This window comes from Ictalurus punctatus, chromosome 9 (genome assembly GCF_001660625.3).
Source record: "Ictalurus punctatus breed USDA103 chromosome 9, Coco_2.0, whole genome shotgun sequence".
Classification (NCBI taxonomy): domain Eukaryota; kingdom Metazoa; phylum Chordata; class Actinopteri; order Siluriformes; family Ictaluridae; genus Ictalurus; species Ictalurus punctatus.
In genome coordinates, this window is record NC_030424.2 from 15950222 (window position 1) to 15970666 (window position 20445).

Here is a 20445-nt window from a genome sequence, read left to right on the forward strand (position 1 = left end):
TTATTTATTTTTTTTCCTTTTGAAAATGTTGGGTTAAAAAAAATATTAAACATTAAATCAGCTAGTGTGCATACAAGAAATATTTCAAAGCATGGACACATAAAATACCAGTTTGACAAAACTGTAAATGTATTTATTATAACAAGGTATTCAGTGAAAATGAACAAACAAAACCAACAAACCAACTTTGGGAAGACCAGATAAGAGGTTGACAAACTGCCCCAAATGCTACACACCACTGATAGAGAGAAAGATGTACTGTCAATGGGATCAAGGGTGAGAAAAACCTGCGGCTGAATGCCAGCAACAACATAAATCTCCACATTTTAGAGTAACATCAAATCTCTTCAGTGAGTGGGGTAGAATAGTTAAAATGTAGCTTACTGTGGCACATACTTTAAGAAAGAACACCGTCCTGAGTTTAAAATGTTTAAAATTTATGTTACTGAAATGAAGACAACTAGCTGCAGTTTATTATTGGGTGTGGTTCTGCGTGCTGCCTACATGGCGGCTGAGTGCTATGGCATGGGAGAGGGGTTCTGGTACTATGCTCCCCACTTCATAAATCACTTATCACTTCAACCACTTTAACAACTTGCAATACAGAGACACACACAAACAAACACACACACACACACACACACACACACACCTTCAGTCAAAAGTGGGCTGTACAGCTAAGCTGCATGCACCTCCACCCACATCCATATAAATGTCTGTATAAAGATCTGAAACCACAAAAGGACAGAGCCCATATAGAAATCTCTCGACTACGTGAGAACCATTGTGCAAAAAAATCCAAGTTAAACCAGCAATACTGCACTGTATTACTTGGGCATAAGCACACTCCCACACATTCTGCTTACAGAGGGCTACACACACCGACTGTCATATTTCAGGACCTGTCACAATCACATCAAATCCATTTCCTTGAACAGCAATCTTTCAGTTACAGAAAACAAGCAGTCCCTCCACTGCGACTTAACCTCAGCGAGCAACCACGTGAAGAGAAAAGGAAAAAAAAAATCAGAAAGGAAAACAACCTCACAAACATAATATAGGCCTATATGAAGCCATCTTTCAAAATAATGATGGAAAAGGTAAAACCACTTGGAAGATAAGATTTAAAAAAAAAAAAAAAGAAGAAGAAAAAAAAAACCTGACCACCCTCTTCAGAAATCTTGAAAAACTGTTTAAAATTTTGAATTAAGTTATGAAAAAGTTTCACTAAATCTTGACTGACCCACCTTGTTTTGGTGTAGGAATAGCTGAGAAACAATGTCCTTATCTGAGCTGTGAGTGAATTATAAGAAATGGGGGTCTTCAGAAAACACTTCTAGTTTAAAAACGAACAAAAATCTTGGTTGCTCAAGAAGACAGGAGTACCATATTTCTAAACCTCAAAACACTCCAAATGACAAACGTCCCTAAACCCATGCCATACAAAGTAATGAACTAAATGTGTTTTTAGGCAGGAGGGGGCAGCAGCAACAACTCTTCTGGCCTGTCCAACAATTTGTACAGGGTTGTTTCCCCCCACAGTTCTTTTTTAATTCTTAGTCTTTATTTGGTCAATATATCCCAGAGCTGATAATACTGTGTATAATCAGGTGAGTAAAGAGCAGGAAGAGAGATCTGTTATCCATTATCTGTACATCTGTTATCTTTTCCTTGAAGATGACAGAATGATCATATGGTGTGCTAACAGAAAAGTCTGTCTATCTTCACATAAAGAGATAAGATTACAGAGAACATGGATAAGAGGAACAAGAAAATGGTTCCACTGGCACAGTCAGAATACCAGCAGCTCCACTGAAAGAGAAGGACTTGCAAAATCTAAAAAAAAGAAAGTAAAAGTGAAGAACCTTTGGATGCCAAAAGCCTCCAACACATCCACTAAGCAGTAAAGTGACAGCGATAAAAGTCTGTGCATTGCTCTTTCAAAATATGCTAACAGAGATGACACTGTCTGTAGTTTCTATACACGCTGTACTTTCTATTTCACAAAAAAAAAAAAGAAAAAACCTACAAATCACCAGTATCTAGAACTGACAGTAGGTTGTCCTCTCCTTCTAAGATGATAGCTGTTGGTATCTGATTACACATAGAAAAATGATTGCAAGGAAAGAGCTCCTATCCTGAGGTTTAGATGAGATCTTCCCAATATGGGAGAAGAGGAGGTTATTTGGATTATCTAGGGTGACCTTTCCAGGACCCCTTAAGACTCCAATTTACTGTCCTCCTCTGCATGTTTCTGCATGTGAGCTTGCACGGCCTATAAAGACAAGAAAAACAGAGTGTTAAAAAGTCATGTAGGATGTTTTATAAAAGTTTGTATACAATGAGGGGAAATATGTATTCAGAGACTATTGTTTGTTATTTAATATACTTCCATTACATATATCCACTTGGTATTTACACACATAATGTCTTTTGACTTTGTACTTGTAAATATCAACAAAAGGTATGTATTAAAAGTCATTAAAAAGCATTAAAAAGATGTTTAAAAACCAAGATTGATCAGGAAAAAAAAGTATTCAGACACTACAAATGACCAATATTAGTACTTTGTTGCAAAGCTGCTTTATTGACAATTATAGCTTTGAGACTATGACGACAAGTAATTCACTTTTTGCGGCACTATATTTCAGTTTTGTCCCATTCCTCTGAACAAATTGTCTTCAATACCACCAAAATTACATATATATTTATTTGTGTGCCAAAGAGTTCACATAAAATAATAAAATCCACAAGCAAAATATTTATCAAAATGTAAAAAAAAATTGTATTGGCGGAACGAACGGATCCGAGTGTTCAGCAGCAGGGAAATTGTATTATAGCAGGGAAGCTGTAAAAATAATACCAGGACCTACTGAATTATTTGTAGATATATTCACACATATTTCTTTATCATACGATAATAGCAGTTTAAACAGATATTGTTATCTAGGTGACGAGGATGAAGTTGGTTTCTTATCCAGATTTTCCATTCCACCTTGAAAGGTCCAGGTCTCATAAGCTCGTGCCTGTAGATGGCGCCATGAAGCTCATTAATATCACAGACTTTACTTCACTATTATCTCCTCATTCTCAAAACATCCCTATTATCTAACATTTTTATTTGAAAATAAGTTTAATGTGTTTTGTAGAATTTTTTTGTGTAAATAATGGGCCTGTGAGACTATCAGATACAGGCAAATTGCACTTTTTGCCTAATTCCTACACCATTATCTCATTATCATAATAATACATTATACTTATTTTCGTAAGAATTGGTTTCAAATGCCATACAGTAAGTTATTCACATTGAGCATTTTCATTATACTGAAATTGTATTGCTTTGAGACCAACCAATAACAACAGCAATAGTGTTTCCCCTCACTGTGAGACACTACAAACTCCTCAGATAAGGGGTGCAGCTGCCCTATGATACCTAAATTAAGAACTGTTGCCCAATCGGAGAAATGTTTACAAATCCAACTATCCAGTTCATTCCTACTATTTCTTGTACTACTTTGATTAACAGTCACATTAGTAGATTACCTAGCTTGTTGATCAATGCAAGAACTAAACCTATTAAAGTGCTTTAGCTATGTGCACAGCACAAAGCACTACATAAAGTACTGGTTTTTAAGGAACAACAACAACAACAACAACAAAAAAGACATGTAGATATGCATTTTAAGCTAGTCAAGAGATTTTCTGGTACCTGTTTGAAGCCGTTGCGGGAATTAAAAAAGGAGTCACAGTTCCTCCAGCGGCACTTGAGCGTCTGCTGTGTGTGATTGGTGTGGTCATTCAACAGGTGCTGCTGCAGGTGCTCCATTACACCAAAGATCAGCGAGCATCCGTGCCACTACCGGAAAAACACAACAGCATCAGATCAGAACCGCAGCAATGCTCCTGCACATCAACAAGACTACACACCAGCTCAACAGATAATAATGCCGCAACACTGCACAGCAATATCATCACACATTACATCTAAAATGCTGTACACCGGTCTCTTACCCAGCAGCGATAATTCTGGATCAGGTTCAGCCGGACAGCCTGTACACTCCCATTATAACAACCTGTATAGATCTAATAGATCAAGGAAAAAAACAACAACAGAGATTTCCGGACATTCATCAGCAGCTCAATGAGAAATACTAATAATCACCAAATATAACACATAAGAAGTGCCAGGATGGTAGCCACTTATTTACACAATATGCATTACTGAATAAAGTGTGTAGAAGATTAGTGTACCATATTCTCAGCTATACTGACCATGCTCTTGTGGATGACCATACACATCACCATGTCTGAATGTCCTCCGTACACCTGTAACCTGTCGTGAGACTGACAGCCATACAAACAATGTGAACACTCATCAAATACACAAAAAAGAAGACATAAAAATTCATCATGTACCCCCAATCATAATCATATACTCTAAAACACAACAAACTTTACAAGGGACTGTAATATTCTTACCTGTAGCTCATACACACGGACCAGCTTGTCAAGGCATGCTGTGACCATTACCTTCCCCAGTATGGTCACCACAGTGACGGCATGACTATGGCCCTTATAGATCCTCACAAGCTCCCCCGTCTACGAGTTGCACAAACACAGACGTAATAAAGATAAATAACCTTTCAAGCACATGTGGCAAATTTCCTCACAAAAAGTGTGTAAAAACACTCACGTGTATATTGTGTGCATGGACACACTGGTCACTGGATCCACTGAAGACTAGATCATTCACCACCTCCGAAAAGAACATACAGAATAGAGAAAAGAGTTGCATGTGCATGCAAAACTAAATTATTAGACCACTTGGGGAACTCGTCGAACACGACAGATGAGGTATAATATACATATATCAAATGAACACTGCATTACTACCCTAGCAACAATAAGGCTCAGAAGGAAAGGGTACACAATTTAAATCGAGTAGATAAGAAAGGAGTATGAGCAGTACGTAGCTGGATACGCAAGCACTCCAAACAAAATCTGCAACACAAAATAACTGTTAAGATGTAATACAGTATCACATTATAAAGACACACACCTTCATGCAGAGGACTGTTTTAGTGTGCCCTTCTAAGGTACGCAGCAGCAAGCCACTCTTGGCATCTCTTACACTGATGGTGGTGTCATAAGAACCAACAAGTAACACTCGCCGTGCTCCCTCCTGCACTGTAGCCAAGCAACTCACCGCCCGTGGCCCGTGGCACTCAAACACATCTAACTGCTTATTGTTCTGCAAAAACAGATCGAACAAAACACACAAACACTTAGAGAAAAGCACATCGTAAACACAGTGTGGCAAGGTCTACATTCTACAAGCTCATTCAAGCAGATGATTAATACTAAAATGATTGTATCTACATTAAAATATATATATATATTTTTTAAAACACAAGATGCCTCTGAGTGGCTCAACAGACAGAGCACAGCACACACTGTACCCTCAGTATCCAAAAATCAAACACTACACACTACATATTTAGGTTGTTAAATGGTATAATAAACAAAATTCACATACACTAAAATTTACAAAAGTGTAAAGCTAAAGTTATAGAGTTAAAGCATGTGCAGGTTAATGTCCTTCTGGGTGGGGAACACGAATGAGGCTTACCTTAAGGCTGAAGGTGACCACTGAGCCATTGGCCAGCCCTGCATAGAGCACTTTCCAACGATTATGGAGGCAAAGCACACGGTCAGAGAGGCTGAGCTGCTGCACACACGCTCGGGTCTGAGAGAAACATCAACAATGCAGACTTTGATCTGAGATTGAGAATGAGTTTGGTGAGGACATGCTTAGACTAAACAAATAGTGATGACACAAAATAGCAACTGAGCCAAGTAAAGATCTGTGAGTGTGGACTCAGATCACGATGTAAGCAAACAGAAGATGCAAATTAAAAACAAGTGTTTAAAACATACACTTAGTGAGCACTGTATTAGGAGCACTATACTAATACTGGGTAGGGCTTCCATATTCCTCTCAAAACAGCCTCAATTCGTCATGGCACGGATTCCACAATATGTTGGAAACATTACTTTGAGATTAAGATCCATGTTGACACGACTGTATCACGCAATTTCTGCAGATTCTTCAGGTGCATCCATCATGCTGCGAATCTCCTGTTCTACCACGTCCCAAAGCTGTTCTACTGGGATTCAGATCCGGTGACTGGGAAGGCCACTGAAGAACAGTGAACTCATTGTCATGTTCATGAAAGTAGTTTGAGATGACTTTTGCTTTGTGACATGGTGCATTATCATGCTGGAAGTAGCCATTAGGAGATGGGTAAAGTGTGGCCATGAAGGTAGGCACATGATCAGCAGCAATACTCAAATATGCCATTCTCCACTGACCTCTCATCATCAACAAGGCATTTCTATCCACAGAACTGGCACTCATTGGATGTTTTTTTCTTCTTTCTTGCACCATTCTGAGTAAACTCTAGAGACTGTTGTAATTCAGCAGTTATCGACATACTGAAACCAGCCTGTTTGGCACCAACAATCATACCACAATCAAGATCACTGAGGTCACTTTTTCTCCTCATTCTGAAAGTTGATTATCATTACCTGAAGCTGCTGATACCGTGAGGGCACATACATGCATGGTTTTATGCATTGTACTGTTGCCACATGATTGACTGGTTAGATCATTGCATGAAAGAGTAGGTGTACAGTTGTTCTAATAAAGTGCCCAGTGAGTGTATATTCCACAGAATCCATCGTATAGGATTGTTACATCCTGTACTGTACATCCTGTTTAATAGAACAGCCAAAAGTATCCTAAGTATTTTACCACAAAAACCTGAGTGTATGTTAATAGACAGGATGGCTCCATGCTAACCGCATAAATGATAAAACATGTATTGGTTGAAATTGCATTTAATGCATGTCTGCCGAAATCGAAGTGTAAATAAATTTGGATTTATAAACAACCAGGTGAGTGTATACTTACTTTAAACAACTGTTACAAAATGAACTTAAGTACATGTCCACTGGGTGAATTTTATTTGTTCTGGGTATGACTGCTTGTTTAGTAAAAGCAGAAAAGCTTAGTCTTCAGGTGTCTCCCATATTGCTGTAGCAAGCAGTCAACATTTGAAAATATTATGAATAAACCACAGATATAGAACCACAGATAAACACACAGTCGAAGGCTGTAAGATTAACACAATATCTGAACATTACCAGTAAATGAGGGTCAATAATAAGTGAAAGCCTGGTGGAGCAGAGGTAGAGAGCCGCACCTTGATGTTATAGCAGCGGATAGTTTGGTCACTTGATCCGGAGTAGAGTCGCTGTGGCAAGCCAGGTCCAGATGACACCACCAAGCAGTTCACCTTACTGCTGTGCCCATCAAACACTGCCACACACTTACGGCTCTGTAATACATCAAGAGAACACGGTATCTGATGATCTTTTCTATTCAATTAATCTATTCAACCTACAGGACCTCTGAACTAGTGAAACGAATTTCAGCACATTATATCAGGATTATAAGTTCTAATGACATCTTCATAGTGTGTATGGTTTCTGTGGGGCTGTGTTGTGGGCTCACCATCAGGTTGAAGGCTCGTATGGTTCGGTCTCCTGAGCAGGTGAACAGCAAGTCGTTATGGATCTGCATTCCATTCACTGCCTCCTGATGACCTTCAAATGAGCCCTCAGTTGGCATCTCCTCTTCACCAGCATCTGATGATGCATCTAGTAAAGTACACAGACACAGCATGAGTCAGTAACCATGTCCTCTGTAAAAACCCATTTGCAACATACAAACAAAGCTTTCAACTGAGCTGACAACTTTCAAAATCATGAGTGTAACTTTAACCCAAATACAATACACAACCTAAACTGATTATTCACCAAGACAGCATGCCAAGTTCGTTTTGCTTATATGAATTCCTAAATTCTTATACATAAACTAAAAATTTAAATTTGTCACTGAAAACCTCAACAGCATGTGTTCTGCAATGTGACTCTGTGGTTCTTCATGGGCTGTTATCACAACAGTTGCTCTAAGAATACCTTGCCCTTAAAAAGTAATTTAGGGAGTTGATGCACTATTTTCGTCATTATCATTCTAATTTAGGCCGTGTGGACTCCACTGACCTTCCTGAGATACACTACGGTTGCCCTGTGGACTGGTTTTAAGTGTTCAGGTTTTTAAAATGTATTTATTTTTTAAATTGTTGTGTCTTGGATAATTTAAGTTTACTATATCCTCCTTACTACAATGTTTAAAAATATTACCCATTGCAATGATCACAACTGTTTAAAATAACTGTTTAAGTAACTGTCATTCAAGAAAAGTGTCTTGTTAATCTACACAATGTAGCTTATGAGTTACAATTAAGTTCACACCACCCTGTAAACTTCAAATACCTACTGGAAGATGCTTTGGACTCCTTCATAACTGCCAGAGTCAAATTCTTTGCACTACAAAGACAAAAAAGACATTGCATATTATATATTTATACCCCTCTGAACAGCAGAGGAGCTGTCTGATAAATCATGACACAAATATAAAAACCCATAAAGTTTACTACTGTGTTACTAACGATTATCATTTTACTGCAGAACAGCAGACAGCTTACAAGACTTCAGCCTACAAATGGTGACTTTGTTACCCAGAACACAGAACTACAAATGACCAGTTTTCATTAAAATCTACCTTTTACAGCTTGTGACTACACTGCTGGTGTCAATCTCACTGGTGGAAGTGACCTCATTGCATGCAAGCTTCTGGGTCTGTGTCATCTCAGTAGCAGACTCCTTGGAGACTTCAGGAGGCTTTGTTTCTTCGTCATTTGGGTCAGAGGAGTCCAAATTAACCACTTCCGTAGGTACAGATTGAGGGAGCTCCACCATCTCTAGTTCTGAGGAGTCAGAGCCCTGAGTCTCCTTCCCAGCAGGAGCCAGTGTTGGTCCCTTTGTCTCTGGAGGATCCGGTGCACCTGTTAGCTCCATGCTCTCCTCTTTTACTTCAGCAGCAGCAGGGGGGGAGGAGCAGGAGTCACTGGTGCGCCGGCGTGGTCGCAGTTTGCGAATAGGCCGGGAGGGTTGCCTGGCATCTGGCTCCGAGTCACTGATGTCAGGCTGCGTGCTTCCCTGTGCGTTCCTCAGGACCCTCTTCTTCTTCAACTTTCTTACACGTTTCCCAGCCGTAGCTTCTGGACTGTTGTGTCCCTGTTGTGTTGTGTGAGAGCCCTTCGGAGAGACTGGGTTAAGTGAGGTTCTTCCAGAGTTCGGGTATGACGTTAGTTCTAGCGTATGGTCCTGAGAGGCGAGATGAGCTTGATGTGCAGGAGACAGCCATAACTTGTGATCCTGTGCACATTCTATATTCTTCGGACACAGTTGTACATTAAGGTCACACTTTAAAGTGGCATCTGTGACAAATAGCAGGAAAGAAAATAGGTAATTACTGGAGCGTTAACTAGCAGACGAACAACAAAGATATTTTCTGATTTAGAGAGCATGAAACTTTACCTAAACTGACAGGTTCCACACCAATCTCAGTGGCAGCTGCTGATTGCTCTGGTGTGGTACTGTGAGGGCCAGAAAGTGGGTTGTCTGTAGGCTCTTGTGTTGGGCTGACATTCACGGGTGACAGACGCTCCCGTTTGATAATAAAAACAGGTGGGCTAGAGGCAGGTGATGGTGAGAGGATGGAAGACGTAGTAGCTGGATTACTGGGCTTAACAGTATGATCAGGCAAGGCCAGAGAGGACAATGGCAGAATTGGTGCAGTGGTCAGGTTCTCATCACAGTTTCTTGTAATTGGTGGAGAATCAGAACCTCCTAAAAATAAAGCAGAAAATATTTTTCCTAAGACTACGTTTACAATTTTTCACAATTCTGACACTTTGCTACATATTCTTTCAATTTTTGTACCTTGTAACTCTTGCAGAATTTCTATACGCTTGGTCCTCAAGGAACTCATCTCTGTGGTTACCTAGGGAGTAGTTATATGATTAGAAATTAGATTATCTACATGAAAAAGAATTTAACCTAATGAACAAAAACATTGGCGCTGCTCACTCATCAGAACTAACCTGCTGTTTGACCATTAGCAGACGCTGCACTTCCATATAGGCAGACTGAAGGGCTGATCGAGCCTCGATCAAATTGTCATCCACTGCCTGTAGAGAGCTACTCAGTTCCTCCTCTCGCAAAGAAACAGCCAACAACTCGTCCAACTGAGAGCGTTCTACACAGCACAATGCAAGAAAACACATTATAACACGGTACAGAAAAAACTAATTTCTAAGCCTTGAACCTAAAATAATTACACACTTACCTTTCTTAGGCTTGATTTTCAACCTCTTGTTTTTCCTCTCTGAATTAGGAATTTCAGGGGATGCCACATCCTGAAACCCCCCCCCAACTCATCAGATTACACTTACAGTTTTACACAGATTTACACATTACACTTCTGTATCTGTTCATGAAATGTTCATGGATCTGTTCATGAAATGAAAAAGACTACAAATTCACTGCCAACTTAATGTAATGTAAAAAAATTATGATGTAATACATTTTAGGGTAGAGCTTGGCTGTAATAGTGATGACTGAGGCAGAACCTAATAATATACTTGTCAGCCTTTAAACACTGCCACTAGAAAAAGAAAAATCACTCACCCCAACTGCTCTGCGTTTCTTCCTTCCATTCAGCTCAGCGCTTGACATGCAACTACTCTCCCCATCCACAGGTTCTATGTCCTGGTCAGCCTTTTGTACCTCCATTTCCTTCGTGTGCTCTTTGGCCTGGGCTATGCCCTCACTATCCCTTTGATCATCACAATCCTCCTCCATAGGTGAATGAACAGCCTGAAGCCCTGGCTTGGCACTATCTTGTAACTTCATGACAAAAGTTGGTTCTGCAGCTCTGAGGAGTGAACAGGATGTTGTGGTGCCATGGGTGACCACACTACTTTCTGACATGCTGCGTTTACGTGGAAGTACAGATACTGGGCTAAAGTCAGCTATAGAGTCCCATTGGAAGCCCTCACAAAGAGGACCATCATCATCAACCATGTGGGTTGCACCCTCAGGTTCATTGGGTACCATCTCTATTCCAAACCTGACCAAAGACAGATGCATGTAGTTAGCATGTGGTTAAATTGGTTTTGTGGTGCTCACTGTTTTTATGTTGATATTTGTACTCAAAAACTGTAAGGCAAACAAAAGCAAACAGATTTTACCTTGGCAAACCCTTGCCCTGCTGCTGTTTCTTGCGATGGACCTCCTGATATACCTGGTCCCAGTTGACATTTCTTCTGGAGGCAGAAGAGCTTATCAGTTGCCGCAGAGTGGGCTTCAGGCCATTGTCCTTCTCACTCTCACGTGCGCCACTTACATTCCTGAAACGCCGTGCAATGTTCAGGTTGGGCTCATGGGCAACTCCTTTGCCTTTGCTGCCGATGTGGCGGTTCAGGTCCCGCTTGAGACTGGCAGGCAGGGCAAGCTTTTTCAGAGAAGGCACAGAGCATCCAGTCGTGGTAAGAGAGTGGCTGGTGCGGCTGCCCTCACTGTCAGAGATTATGCCTTCATCCATAGCTTGTATTCCCTGATCTCGGACAAGATCATCTTCCCTTTCTGCACATTCCTCCTCATCTTCCCGGTCCATGGTGGAGGTGCTGACCTGCAGCGATTGCAGAGACAGCACATTGATGTCTTTTGTTGAGCATCCACCCTGCACAGCAATCACGGTTCTGAGGGACTGCCATTCTTTCCTTCTTCCATTGTGCTCTTCTTCTTTCCTTCTTCCGTGGTGCTCATCTGATTTCCGCTTACTTGTACAGTGTCCTTTTTCACTGCTGAGCTTTGAACCTTCCATCAACTCGTTTTCTTGGATATGCAGCTCAGCATCTTTGAGGTCATCCTCTGTGGCAGACGTTTCTACTGATGTTTGTTTATTCAAAAGGTTCTCCTTTGCTTTGCGCAGCATTTCAGAAAGCAGATGTTCCTGCTCTTGGCCAATGGAAACATCTACAGGGGACTGGGAGCCTGAATGAGAATGCTTTGAAGCTTTAGAGTTAACAGAGTCTTGACTTGATGTTCGTTTGAGATTAGTCACTGAACCAGTGTTAGCAGTGACCCTTTTTTCTGAATGCTTGGGGGGTCTCCCAAGTCTCTGAGTGTGTAAAGGCAAGGAAGAAGAGGGTGCAGATTGGTGACTCAGTCTCTGTGTTTTCCCGCTGCTTTCATTTTTCTTATCGGGACACACTCTTTGCTTTCTGTACTCTTTCTCATATTCTTGCTGGGGTTTAGAGCATTCAAGATGGCTGCTCCCAAGATCCGTTTGTGACCGTCCCTCCAAGCTTTTGGTGCTTGCGTTCAAACTTTTTTTGTTACTGTGTTCAGGAGAGTCAAGATTCACCTTATCTGAAGCAGGCTGGATATCAATTTGAGATAAGGAATCTCCAAGCAAAGCTGGAGGATACGGTGCCCAACGGTGGTTCTTGTCGGACTTACCCTTGCCCTTTCCAGGATCGTTTTCTCCACAACCCTCCTGTCTTTGGTGGCACTTTTTCTGGCTCTCAGTATTGTGATGTGGTTTCTGGTGGTGATGTGGCCTAGATGATGCAGTGCAATGATTCACTTTGGACTGCTGCCAGTGCAAGTCATTTGGTCTCTCAAAGTTCCCTCTGTTGCCTTCTTTGTTGGACCAGGATGACTGGTTTCTCTGCTGTTGAGAGGAACCTGCATAGTTGCCCTGTCTTCCTCTCCAGTAGTTTCCCCTACTGTGTAAGCTACCGCCTCGTCCATCTAAGGATTCCCATCTCTGCAAGTCAAGGGGCCCTTCAGCATGCCAAGTGGCGCTCCTAATCTGCCATCTGTTCCAATTGTCACGATTATGCTCGGGCCCCCTACGTGGTTCTTGCAAGTTGGTATTTAACCCACTTCTTGAGGACAAGGGAAAGTTGGAGAATCTCGGGGCCCAAGAGCCACTTTGCTGGTGGTGCCACTGTTTGTGTTTGTGCCACTGTTCCTTAATCTCTTGCCACTTTCTCATGGCCTCCTGTTCCTCTTTGGCCCTCCTCAAAGCAGCTTCCTCTTGTCTGAGGAAAGCCAATATTAATATTAAACCAGACACATTAATGTGCACACTTTTTAACCATTCATAAATCATTACGAACTATGAGTTTTCTTTGCATCATATAAGTAGCAAATTAAACACACATAATATGTTCTATGTTCTGCAGATAAAAATTTGCGACAAGGACGAGTCAAATATAGTGAAATGAATAGCTCCTCAAGTTGTCCTTGCAAAGAAGGACTTAATGATGACTAAGTTACGAGCTATGATTTTGCAGCTGGCTTTAGCAAAATTCATTCTCAATTCAATCACCTGAATGTGTTAAAAACAATCTGCTCTACCTTGAGTTTTGTTTGGCAAAGGTGACAAAGAGTGAATATGTAAATATTTTTGATTTATTGGCTACAGTTATTCAATGAAACTATTCAATAAAAGCACAAACTTGAATGAACGACTACTGCTTACTAAAGTATCACAAAGCTTCATTAACTCTGATCTAACAAAATAATTCTCCATTCACTTTCTGACCATTTAGTTCAGGTGTATCACGCACTGTTTGGTTACTTTATTGCAAGATAAATATCAGCATTTTGAGAATTATGGGGTCTCAGTTTACATGTTTGGTTATTCATTGACTGCGGTACATAATCTGTTCTAGTTGGCCAGAGTGAAGGGAAAGGGTGAGTGAGAGTGAGCACTGATGACTTATTTAGGCTTGATGATACATGACTCCATCTTGTAGTTCAGTTTAAAATAGAGCTAAACGTATGTAGGACATGAATATGTGTATAAAACAATTTTTCTTTAAAAGAACTAAATGAATATTTTGAGTTAATTCAGACTACTGATCCTGTCCAAGAACAGTCAGTACATTTTGATACATAATCTATACTATGCCAAAACACTTGAGTTAATGGAATGCCTCAAAGAAAGACCAAAAATATTTACTGTGCTAAATGCCCTCATAGCACACCTGGTCCTAAATAGTCATAAATTATTAACTAATTGCAGGTATCCAGTAATACATAAACAACTTTACCTGATGAACTCTTTTCGTTTTTCAACGAGCTCCACCATCTCTTTATCGAAGTAGTCCTCATTCTGGTCTGCTTTAGATATCTGGTGGTCATGGGCTTCCACACGCTGCTTGTGCATGGAGCTGGAGATGTGATCTGCATACTCCGTCAGGCTTAACACAGTGACCCCACATGCCCGGCACTCGTGCCCACAGTCCCTGGGAAGGAGAGGCGACAGTGGCCGATGAATGCTACCCTCAGGCATGGCTAACTGCTTGCAAAAGTGGATGCCAGGTGGCTGGAGGACAACTTAGGCCGTGACTATTCTTTCCGGCTAATCTTGGGAAAGAAGCATTGCCTTATGCTTCTGAAGAAAAAGAGAGAGAACTTCCCCAAACTCAAAATTAATCAAAATAAATTTTTTTAAAAAATCCAATGAAACAAAAAAAAAATCACTTTAAATGATCAGGAGGCAAACTGACTTATTCTTGTGTTAATGTACCAAAAACATAAAGAAAAACAGCTGAATCTTCCTGATCTTGTAGGAGGTTTTCAAAGCTTCATTTCATGCTTGGAGAAGCATGGATATGGGAAGGTGCCTCTGGCAAGAGGTGGGCCTTTGTCATGATGTTTTCGCCACCAGAAATGGAGCCTGGAGCTCACGAGAGGCCAGCACCCTCTCTGTTGCAGCCGTGCCCTCGCACGCCGTCACGATGGTGTCTGCTGCGCTCTGCAGTGAACGCCTAACAAGCAGCCCACTTTAGTTTCTGCACTCCCACACCCTCCCTCCCTGTCTCTCTCTCACTTCTTAGTTCTGAAGCGCAGCACCAGGGTGGGTCTCTCCAGCATTTGCTGTAATATGAGCTGCAGGCAGCTGTCTGTAGCAAACCCCCACTCCCTACCACAGCTCCACTCCCAAATGCCAGGCTTGTGAGCTAAAAGAGAGTTGTCTTACAGACAATTGACCTATCCCACCAAAAACTGGGTCAGGGCAGAGTGCCATTAAAACAGTAGTGAAGATTTATCAGGCTAAAGACTGTGCAATTAAAAAATAATAATAAAAAAACAACCCATAAGTTATTTACTATCCCTTTAAATCTATTTCTTTACTCTGTAAGGAAACTTCACACATGCAGTTACATATTAAATTTTAAAATAGCTATGCACAAATTTGCAGAGAACAATAACAAAGTGTTATTTGTGTTTTAGCTAGAGTGCCATTTTCTCAAGGTTATTTGCTTTTCCTCTGTTCCAGTCTCACTTTTCACATTCCAGTGGTCTACATAACAGTCACATGAGGGACACTGTTGCTCTATGCTGGCCTTGCGTGTCGATTCCACAGTGCCTCTATATTATATATATATATATATATATATATATATATATATATATATATATATATATATATATATATATATATATATATATATATATTCTTGTGCTATGGCAGCCGCTTCAGTTTGTCCTTTTGAAGACAACACGTGCCTAACTACAGTTACCTCCAACTACAACAAGCTTTTTCCATGCCACATGTAAAGAATAACAAAAGGACTAAGTAAAATATTCAGTACCCATAAGATGTAGAGTCAACCCCAGAATTATTGCCATCCTAATGTAAATGAAGAAAAATTAACACCACATGCAATATGGTATTTTAACCTTAAAAATAACCTTAACGATATGGTTAATTATGTTTTACAGTGTTTTACTGAAAAATACATAAATAAAAGTATGTATTTTCAAGAATACAGACAGCTCCAGAATTATTTTCACCCTTGATAAAGATGGATAAAAAAAGGTATTAACATAATCGCACAGTAGACATATAAATCTAACACAACTGTCTGTCACAATTACTGGCACTGTTAGAAATTCTTGTGAACAAAATGATATCTAAAGCATGCTCCCATGAAGCCAAATTCCCTTAGTCATACATCAACAAGGGGACGTTTATAGAATACACACATGAAATTAGACAAAGGTGTGCTGAACTTCATAAATCAAGCAATACATAAACAAGGCGTCAACGGAAGGACAATACAATTTTGGTTAGACCTTACTGAGGCTCTAGCAGACCTTTTGAGATTTTTATTTTACTTGGTACCCCTCTGTATGTTACTTTGGTTATGAGTATTATTATGGGTGTTTTGTCGATAATAATGACTTTTTTCTTCTTTTTCATTTCATGATCCTGGGCAGATTTTGGACTTTGTTGTACATATAATTAAAAAAAAATTATATTAAAAAAATGAGTCACAAAAAAAGCAACGCATAAATAAAATAGCTTCCAGCAGAACAATGATCCAATTCATACATCTAAATCCACATAAAATGCCTCAGTGTCCACAGAATCAAGCTTTTGACATGGCCATCCCAGTCCCCTGACCGGAACCCCTTTGAAAACTGTGGGGTGAGCAGAAAAGGACGATCCATAAGACAGTACTTAGGACCCTGCAAGATCTGGAGAGACTATATATTATATGTACTATGTGTATAGGGAGTCTCCTCTCTACTTTGCATTCTCAAATCTGATCAAACACTTTAGGAGAAGACTCAGGATAGTTGGACAGTGAATGCAGTCAGGTTCTTAATGTTCACAATCCTTTAAATATTTTTGTTTCTCAGATGGCGAATTTGTGTCCACTGTAGCACCCAGTTTGCGTTTCACAGCAGATGCAGGATACAAATTCGTTGCAGTAAAACTGTTTTAGCAATTTATATTCACCTGACATTAAGCAACAATGCCCTTGTTATTAAAAATAACTAAAATCAACAAGGTAACAACTCTTTGCATAAAAACTACACTTGGCTTCTAATTGATAATTTTATCAATTTATCAATATTTGCTGCGGGAATAAACATTGTACATTTTGTTGTTTTTGAGAGAAAATACCATTAACTAAAAAAGATCATGAGTGATTTTGCCTTAGAAGAATGTTTCTTCAATTATCTGAGTGAAAATTTAGTCAGTGTGTGTGATGCTTTCTTTAGCGCAATAATTTCCCCCATTAACTTAAAGGCTGCCAATATTCATTGAGTTGACTGCAAACGTAATTTAAGCATACAGGGTAAAAAACAAACCCTCATACATTATAGCTATCTGGAAGAAGTATATACAATATCCGTTGCCGTGTTAAACTCCTGACATGACAGAGTATAAAAATGCAGTCACTCACCGGCCTTTAAGGTTCTCCAGCTCCCGATGATGCAGCATACTTCTCATATGCTCATTCATCTCCTTTTGGGGAAAAAAGGAGACATCAGGAAAAGGTCAGAACTTAATAAAGCTTTAGCTTCAACTGGTCTATACCCAGGTGCTTTATTTAAAACAGACGTCCAGATCATTTAGAAAACTTTAAACAGCTGGAGTGGATGTGTGGAAAAACTGGTTGATGATGTAATTCATACAGATGGGTGAGCAAATTAAAGCAAAAACCAACAGAAGGCGTCTTATTATTAAGTCTCTGGAACTGTACTGGACAGATGAACATAATTCTTCCAAATGATATTTTCACAGTCAGTGTTTTGTTGATGTTAGAGAGCGCTAACATGTCTGTATAAAATCTCCCATAAGTTCAACTGTATTAAGACCTGGTGACTGCAAAGGCCACAGTATGTGATTTAGAGAGACTAGAAATGTTTCATCATAAAGGTGATCAATCTGAATAACTTTGTATTGATTTGAAGTGACTCTTCCCTCTAAGCAGACAAGTAGATCCAAAACATACCAGCAAAATACCTCTAATAGCATAACGGATCCACTGGTTTATCTTTTAATTTGTCACCCATCTGTTCATGTGAAATTGAACCACTTAAATGTTAGAAATTCAAAAATAGCTTATTCATCTCATTAACTTAATCAGAGGTAGGTATTATCTATGGGGATGGGAAAGAAGATGCACAAATAAGAAGCTAGCATCACCTGTCTGGAGTTGTAGACGATGTCACACAAAATGCAGGTCTGGGTTTTCCCCATGATGGTGGAGATAGTCTATTTTAGCCCATAACAGATATGTGCTGCATATATGGAAAGAAGAAATTATGTTAATAACATGTAAAATTGTCTGAGCAAAAGCAAGCTGTTAAATTGTAAGTACCCGCAGTTATTATTAGGTCGCACTACTTTTCAAATATTTGCATTTACAGTGGTTATGCAAGGTATTAGTAATGGTTAGCTCGAAGTAAACAAATTCAAGGAAAGGAGCCCGTTCTCAGTCTTCTGCTTGTACAGCAAATACTATTACTTATTTATCTACCTAATTATACATCAACACATTCAACACATGTATAAGGAGTCAGCTCAGACTTAGAATACACGGCACTATGCATGAAGCTGGAAAGGCTTCAAGAGGTCAGTGTCTCAAGCACCACTGCCAGCATAAATGTCATGGTAGTGTACACTGCTCACTGGGCTAAATGCAGATCACTACTGTGTCTGGGCAAGTTTAATACCCTGGAGTGTGTTCTGGAAAACTCCTCAAACGGCAGGTCACACGGTGCACGTTACAGCATAAATACACCCAACACTCAATGTACCACATGACCTCTCATCTAGTCCTGAAGTTTTAATTTCTCCATGAGTCATAAGAAGGCAAAACATTTTGAAATCAAATAAAAAATGCCAAGTTATTAAAGATATACCACTCTGATACAGAGTATCTGTATTGGGACTGATACAAGCTGAAAATGCTGGATCGTAATAAGATCTGATTCACAACATATTTTATTATGTGAATGCATGCAAGGTTGAATGACACGACACACATATCGTGTGTGAACACACAAGTAATTTTAAAGCACACTGCCATTTGCTCTCTAAAGTTTCACGTAACTTATTTACTTAGAGGATGTCAGTACCAGATAAGTAACACGTATCATCCGATGCTCAGAGCTCAGATACTGGCATTATATATATTTTTTTAAATGGAAAAAAAGATATGTTCCTAAACAGAAATTGCAATAAATCAGAAACACAGGATATAATTTGCCAAGCCTGCAACAGATATTTAGAGCCACCATTATTCTCCTTACCCTTTTATTCCAGAGTGTCTAATCTATTGTATGTGACTTATGTTAAATGCATTGTATAATATGCTCAGATCTGTTTGGAATTATTATCGTTATTAAACATCAAATTTACTCAGGGAAACTTGTCATATATATAAGTGTAGTTAGAGGGGACATATTCTGTGTCACTACTGTGAGTTAATAATAAAAATCACACAGTTATAAATATGCAGTTTTGTGCAATAGCTTTATTCTGCACTTCTAATCTTCTGTAAACACACCCAGTAACCAGAGAGAAGGTCACTGTGAATATTTTGGCATATATTCAGTCCTTACACATTGATTATCAAAGGAGAAAGGGGTAAACATCCTCATTTGACCTCTTCAGTGCTACACTGAGAATAAGGGCCGAACTCAGTGTAAAGGTGTGTAACCTGGAACGTTAACAACAATAATAATCCAATATAAGGGAAATGTAATAATGTAATCTCTGTCTCGAGACGTGATCTTACTCAGAGCTCTCTCTTCTACAGCATGATGGGAAACTTATATAATGATAAAATCATGACGGTAAGATGTTGTTAGCTTTAGGCAGTATAGCTGCTACTGCGAAGAAAAGCAGATGATAAAGACTATTAAATATTCATTTTTATGCCTGGAGAGTGATAATTAATTGATTTTTAAATTCTAATAGTGCACATCTTTATTGTTTGTTTAACTGATGGAGATCTGACCAATTTTGCATTAACTAAAGTTATATTAAATGAGAGTTTATTACACGCCCACTTCTACATAATAATAACCCGAGATGCACTCTACATACTACTGAGCTATGTAGTAAAGCTAATGCTACACTGAGAATATAAACACCAGATTAGCTACTTATCTAGATAAATAAAATTCAAAATAACCCGATTAAAAAAAGAAAAGAAAAAAGAAAAAAAAGAAAGGAGAAGCCCATACCATGTAAACACGCTAAATCAAATTTGCGAAATGTACGATGTTTTGGTCAAAACTAGGTTATAGCAAATAATACCGCTAGCTCCCTGAACAAACATTGTGCATCTTAGCCAACCGGAACTGCACGCGCGACAAACACGCGGATGAGATGATAGCTTTTCATAAATACCTCTTAATTTAAGCGGAGTTTACACTTCGTCTGAATTTGCATTTGTTTATTTTAAAAACTATTTTGCCCATCATAAACGCTGACCTACCCCGAGATGTGTTTCTTTTTCTTTAATGTCCACCAAACACACCGCTTTCAAAATAGCAGTCCCTAAATAACAGTATTAAAGACGCACTCGAGAAACACGGTTTGATGAAAGTGCTTTAAAAGCGTATGTGAACTCAGTAATCTGA

The 20445-nt window shown here is 39.4% G+C and overlaps 1 protein-coding gene across 4 annotated transcripts; it reads right to left on the bottom strand.

Annotated features, from left to right (window-relative positions):
* Positions 1–111: 111 nt before the first annotated feature.
* znf106a (zinc finger protein 106a) lies at positions 112–20373 on the bottom strand. Of its 4 annotated transcripts, none has more exons than XM_017475755.2 (22): positions 20301–20373; positions 17999–18093; positions 17253–17314; positions 14100–14294; positions 11223–13082; positions 10660–11101; positions 10319–10388; positions 10074–10228; positions 9913–9973; positions 9508–9819; positions 8690–9407; positions 8405–8454; positions 7577–7722; positions 7266–7400; positions 5630–5746; positions 5060–5251; positions 4694–4756; positions 4480–4599; positions 4273–4344; positions 4012–4083; positions 3710–3856; positions 112–2275 (listed from the first exon to the last, which is right to left on the bottom strand). In XM_017475755.2, exons 2-22 carry the CDS (start codon positions 18050–18052, stop codon positions 2219–2221), a joined length of 5100 nt encoding a protein of 1699 aa, XP_017331244.1. In that variant the 5' UTR covers positions 18053–18093; positions 20301–20373; the 3' UTR covers positions 112–2218. The 4 variants fall into 4 exon arrangements, with proteins under 4 accessions (XP_017331244.1, XP_047013607.1, XP_047013608.1 ...); XM_047157651.1 differs by lacking the exon at positions 112–2275 and adding an exon at positions 2301–3026; XM_047157652.2 differs by lacking the exon at positions 112–2275 and adding an exon at positions 2301–3026 and having other exon boundaries at positions 20213–20356.
* Positions 20374–20445: the final 72 nt, after the last annotated feature.